General features: G+C 37.7%; 1 protein-coding gene across 3 annotated transcripts in view; it reads left to right on the top strand.

Moving 5' to 3' along the window:
• SMAD2 (SMAD family member 2) overlaps nt 1-4686 on the top strand; it is a 52495-nt gene extending 47809 nt beyond the window's left edge. For all 3 annotated transcript variants that reach the window (XM_072859082.1, XM_072859084.1, XM_072859083.1), the window contains one exon: nt 2765-4686. In XM_072859082.1, the coding sequence (XP_072715183.1) occupies nt 2765-2888 (124 nt within the window). In that variant the 3' untranslated portion in view covers nt 2889-4686. The remainder of the gene's footprint in view (nt 1-2764) is intronic.
• Nucleotides 4687-6627: the final 1941 nt, after the last annotated feature.

A 6627-nucleotide genomic window follows, 5' to 3' on the forward strand; every position in this document is an offset into this window, starting at 1 on the left:
TTTAAACAAATCCCTTAAACCTCTCTAGAAATTGTCCACTGAAAGAATAGAAGTCTGACATATCAATTACCCTATTGCAATACATAATGATTTTTTTAAATCCATATAACTTCTGAAGTTGAATAACGGCATATAGGTTCCACTGTAAATCCTGGGGTTTTGATTCTTTTATCTGCTCTTGAAATATATACATGTAAATAGTAGCATCAGTATGTGGGAGAGGCTTCTCTGCTAAATGAAGCCAATTTTGTAAAAGCCTAATTAGATGAAATGAGAAATTTGAGTAATGGAATAAATTGGTACCTCTTTGTTAGCAAGAGGTACACAAGAAAGAATCTGGCTCAAGTTTAAAGAACTGCTGGATTTGGCTCAAAAAGAGTATGTATACACTTACGCATAATTAAATGCAACATTCAAATCGGAACAGAAGAAAGGCTTCATCAGTCAGATTGTACGGAGATAACTTGAAGTGAATTGAGTGTAAGCGCTGGGTTAAAACAGTGGGGAGGCTTTTGGTAAAGTTATTTCTAAGGAGGGAGAATGTTGGTGGTTAGTAGCCTATAAACCCTTCAGAGATCATAGGGTTGGAAAAGCTCCAGTGGAAACACTTCCAGAACAGCACAGAACTGATTACTGACATAATGCTGAACTATTTTCTTTGCATCTCTAAGATGGTGCTAATAAATTATCGATGCACAAAACTTCTAAGTTATGCTGCAGTTGTGATTAAAGCAAGAAGAGGTTGCTCCTGCAAACGCAACCTTGAATTTAAATGAATGTAGTCTGAATTGTCAAAATAGACCAGGAAGCAGGGTAAAGTCCATCATTCTTGTTAAAACTTCTATGCTTCATTATTATATCAAAAACATTTCTCGTAGAACAGGCTTTGTCAAAGCCAAAGCATTACTTACATTTTAGGCATATGTGCATAAAGGTGTAGATATGGCAAGGTGGTAGATTTTATGAGCTTGGTAGACAAAATAGCTTATAGCTTTTTGCTCGATACATGTTGGCTTGAATTGAAGGTGGTGGTAGAAGTTCAGATTGGCAATCAAGTGTTCATGTTAACACAGGAACTATCCAGGGCTAGGATCATCTTCTGAAGAAAGTTAAGTAGAGGTAATTACAGCAGAGAGACTTAGTGATATGTGAACTGGAAATCCATGGGTAGAAGAGGCTGAGTGTTAGCTTTGAGATGGCTGCTAAGTGACTGTCAGTATTTTATCAACTTTTGCCGGTGTAGTGCAAAGCCAGGGCTGTTGAACAGAACCAGTTATAAAATTTTGAGGAAGTGTGTTGTGGAACACATTGTAGGGGAGTTGACAGTGGTGGAATAATGAACTTCCTTCTTTGGGAGAGGATTCGAGACTAAATGGAATTATACTTCCTGTGGTTTAGATTGTTCTTTTATTGGATCACTTGGTTTTGGCATAGGCATTTGGGGCTAAGATAACAATGATTTTTAGAGTGCTGAGAGAGCACAGACCCCAGCCACTTTCTTCTCCTAGAAAATGTGAAACCACAGACAACTTCTGAAATCTATTCTTTCACTGGCTTAATCTTTCTGCCTTTTCAGTTCCTCTGTTTATATAAACAGATTTCCTTAAAGCGAAGGGTTGCAGTGCTGACAGTAAAAATGAAGGGGGCTGGGTTTGTGTCTGACTAATCTGCCTTTGAATCTTAATGCCTCCTTGCTTTGACTTTGGGATAGCTAGAATTACTAGGAAAAACTGGCTTAGCAACAGTAGTCTTGCCAGTCTAGTTTGGGAAAACTCCCATGCTCGGAGTGGGTACAGTGAAATAACAGGATTTCTCAGGCAGAGTATGTCCAATACTGATTTCTTTACTTTGAAGATGAGAAGGAAGATTTTGAATAACAGGTCTCTGAAACAAGGATATATGGGAGAATAAATGAAGCTTTTATGGTTGTCAGTCCTTCAGCTTTACCAAGGCTTTCTACATGGTGTTTAAGGGCTTCTATTGTGGAAAATTATAGGCAAGTTTATATAGAAGACAAGGGAAACACAATTTTTATTTAAATTGTTTGTGTGAGGGTGTTATAGTACAGAACATGTAGAAGTGTAAGATTACAGGAAATCAGAGAAAGTTTGGTGTTCCTTTGAGATAGCATCACTTAGCACAGTATAACCACACACTGTGTTTTGACATAGTGTTTGTGACAACGTCTACCCATTTCCTTATACATTTATCTTGTCAATTGCTCCAAAAAAAACAGACTTTATGATTGCAATAGTATTGTGCTGTTTGGCCATGCTGACAGTGCTGAGCCAACTGTTTCTATTCTGTATTTCTCAGTAGTTGTCTACAAAATTCAAACCCAGTTATGCATGCAGACTCTTTGAAGGTTGAGATACAGCTGCACACAACTATCTGTGATGTGAACACCACATTGGTTGGGCAGTCTTCAGTTTTGAATTTCTTTTTAGAAGTAAGGCTTTTGGTGTGGCACTTGAAACAAATGCTGCAGTTGTTGTCTTATTCTCTAGAGCAGAATATTCTCGATATATTATGGACAAGCATGTAACTATTGATGTGTTTTATAGATATGGGGTGTTCTGGGGGTTTTTTGTTTTTGTTTTTTTCAAAGACTGTCTGAAAAAAGCTTAGTAAATTATAGTAATGGTTGCAGATTTTTATCTTTCTGTGAAATAGATATGGATGGAAATGTATTTGATCATATGATGGAGAACTTTATGGCAGCCAAAGCCCCTTTCTGACTTTGCTGCTATTCTTTATTTTCTAGGCGGCAAACAGTAACAAGCACTCCTTGCTGGATTGAACTTCATCTGAACGGACCTCTACAATGGTTGGACAAAGTATTGACTCAGATGGGCTCCCCTTCAGTACGCTGCTCCAGCATGTCGTAAAACTCCTTCCTCCGTTACCAGTGGGCTAAATATCGAGTCCAATCAACAGACTTAATATAACAGCTCGTCTGTCGTAGTATTTGTGTGTGGTCCCCATGAACTGTTTACTATCCAAAAAGGTTTTTAAAAAAAAAAAAAAAAGAAAAACAGCACTTGAGGTCTCATCAATTAAAGCACCTTGTGGATTCTGTTTCCTATACTCTGATACTAGATGAAAATTTAGTGTATAGAAGTGCCTTCTTCAGAAAGAAGAAGGGACAGTTCTAAAGACTCTTAATGGTGTTTTTATTGGGTATATAATTGAGTGTCCTAATGGTTTATCAATAACATGAATAGCTAAGTATATGTACAGGTAATGTATCATGATCTCAAATATCACAGTATTGTGCTGTTCTACATTTTAGTTCCCATAAATAGTTGTTTGTTTTTTTGATTGGGGCAAATCTCTCATAAAATTCCAAAACTCTACTCCTTTATTCTTTTATATTTTTTTATATAAGCAGGTTTTCGAATTGTCCTAAACATAACAAGCAGACTTTCCTTGTAGAAAAGCTTAACTTTTTGCTGCCTTCTTAAAGAAAAAGAAAATCCCTCCATTGGAAGAGAAAGAAATGTCTTGAGATTCATCTGTGAAATCTTAAGACACTTTATATGCTTAATAGGGCCTAAAATGAATTCATATTTTAAATTCCGAGTATCCATCACACTAGGAGTCTACTTTTCCCTACCCATCTGAGTTGATGCATCTGTTACCAGAAGTATTGCTGGCACTGATGTAATTTGGGACATTTTTGTACCTCAAATCATTGAAATCAGTGTGTTTTCTCATGGAATGAGAATTTACCGTAGCATTGGATACTGGATTATGTACACAAGGTTATTGGCTTACCCCTTACATCTGTAGTTTTTCATTAAACAGATGTTGCTAAAAATCATGTGTTTTAGTTTTTGGAGCCAAATACCTTGAAAAATCCTTTCCCAGGGTAAACTAGACTCTTTTGTATAGGTTTTAAATAGATGCAGCTTCTTAACATATTTCAGTAACAATTTAAATTTCTGATCTGAGTGGCTTTGTATAGCTTACTTACATACCAGATCATATGCATTCATTATGTCATAATGGGCCTTGTTATTAAAAGTAGTTGCTTCTGCAAAACCTCTAGGATAGTGGTTGCTGAGGTATGACCAGCGAAGGAGGACTTCTAGGTTCTTCATGACAGTGCATGTTATTGTGAACCCTTGGACACTACAACTGCACCATATTAAAAATATTCTGAAATATATTCTACAAATAAGTCTGGGTTGGGGAAGGGTTGGGAAACTGTATAAGAAGGGTTATTCTGACTTGAAAAATATACATCTTACTAACAATCTTGTGATCTAGCTGTCTGTCATTCTTTTGTTACTGTGGCAGTAGCAGGATTGCCTTTGTCTGTTTTTCCCCATTGTTTCATCCATTACACTAGTACTGTACTTTGTAAGTACAGCTAGTGATAACTTAGCTTTGAGAACAAAAATGTGGCCAGTGTTACAGCTTTTAATCAGTTGACTGAATTGATGATAGTGATGGATATTTTTATGCCATAATGACTAGGGCATAGAAGCAATACCAAAAATCAAGCCTTGAAAAAGTGGGCCAGACACCTTTAAAAAAAATTGGCAAAGCAGTTACCAGTTTGTGCTAGTTTTACCAGTAGACTAATGTATTGGTAGAACTTGTGAACCTAAGAAATAAGCTTCATGCGTGTTGCATTTGCATAATATGTGAATACACTAATAAAAGTTTTAATTCTCATGATTGTTGGGTTTTTTATTAATTGCTGTGTATATTTTCTGTTGAAGGTTAGGAATCTTTCTAACCCAAATAAATGGCACAAGTGTCCTGCATGGTGTGGCTGAAAAGCTATAGTTTAGATGTTAAAATCTCCTCTTCTTATACAGCTGTCGTGGAGGTTCTGCATCTGTGTGTGTTTAATGATACAGACTTCTACGCCAGATCAAGTTTATTAAAGCAGTTGCTTTTTTCTGTCACAATCAAATTACATCCTACTAGCTCAGATGTTTACTTTCACCTCTGAAACAGCTAGATAAGAGCAACTTGTCTGGGTGAAAGACTCCATTGCATTTATGAGCAGGTTGTAACTTGAATCAGTTGGGTGACCTAATTCTGTACTCTCCTTACTGTGGATTTCTGTATGTGTTCTTTCATTTATGGCGACATTACTTGCTTTGCCTGGAACACTGTGGCAACCTTGACTGTACCTTTTTTTGGTGTGCGCTTCCAAGCAGTGTACAAGGACGCTGCAGACATTGTGTGGACCTGTGGTGCTGCCTGTGTGCAAGACCATCTCAGTCTGTGTAGAAGCCACTTTTTTTGTCTTCTGTTAGTACCACTAAAATATTCTCTTCTGCCATTACTGTTTCAGCCACAGCTTAGTGGAACAAGGGAACTTACCTGCATTCAAAATGTTTTCTTGGCTGTATTTCATTTAAATGCCTTTGGCAGTTCTTGAGTAACTTTAACTTACTCCTGTTTCTTAATCCAGTGCCCTTCTGACTTATTCCACTGCTGTTCTGCTCTTCCTCAAAATCTGACCAGTGCCTGCACATCTTAGTGTGGAATGCCTGTGGTACATAAGGAATGTGACTTCATCCCTCTTCTCTTCTGCCAGTCAAAGTACTGATGGCCAAAGTACAAATGAAAAGTGAATTTTTTTTTTTTGATGCAGCTGTTTTGTTAAATAAAATACTTACCAAGCAGGGAGTACGCAACTGGAGATACTTTAAGTATAGGTAGCTAGCTGCTTATCTGTATCATGAAGCTGGAAAAACTCTGTAACTGTTGCCTTAATTTGGACTGAGATACCTTGTGCCTGGGTTCTGATCTCTCTCTTGTCACTAGCCCTGTCTGAGCTTGATTTTCATAGTACTGCCAAAGCCAAGTAATCAAAAATCAGGTAGTTGGTGTGAACACCTGAGCCTAAAAATTGTTTTTGAGTTGCTTTTTAGCAGCTTGGATGCACTGAGCTGACATTTCAGAACCCTCCTCCCTCCAAAGAAAAACCCAATTTCGTATAGGAGTTCTTGCAGTGCCAGGGCTGGGGCTTCAAGAGCAATGTCAAATGCTTGGAGTCTTGCACCTTTAAACTGTAAGAACTGATAGCAGAACATCACCTCTGTGTATTTCTCCCTTCCTTTGTGCGTGTTTCCTATCTAGGTGGGGAAGCTCTCTGCAACAGGAATTTCTGCTGTTACTTTAGCATCTTGCTTAGAGTCGTTTGGCTTCCAGGTGCTGTTATACAAATCTAGAACATGGTGAGAGCTGTGGTGTTTTCTTGTTCTTATTCAGGATGTTGTGTTCAATCAGAACTTAACCTCCTTGAGACTGATTGCAGGCAGACAATGCAAATAGTTTAACTTCAGACTCCCCATAGAATCAGTAGGGAGAGGTAAAGTGAATTTGGGGCTCTGAATTGCTCTCTGGTAGAGAGCCTAGGCTGTTGGTTGAGGTGCCTGATATAAATGCATAAAGTAAGTATGAATATCTGCCTTAAAGTTCTCGGGTGCTATCAAAGTAGTCAGCTTAGATGTTCAGGAATAATAGCTTTAAATTAATTTACACAGTAAAAACTAGAAATCACAACTACTGTACTTCACTAAGCTTTTTATTTTTATGTGTCCAACTTTTCATGTTGAAGTGGGAGGGTGTGACGTTTGGGGGCTTGATAATCATCTGTAC

The sequence above is a fragment of the Ciconia boyciana genome, chromosome 4, assembly GCF_034638445.1.
Source record: "Ciconia boyciana chromosome 4, ASM3463844v1, whole genome shotgun sequence".
In the NCBI taxonomy this organism is placed as follows: Eukaryota; Metazoa; Chordata; class Aves; order Ciconiiformes; family Ciconiidae; genus Ciconia; species Ciconia boyciana.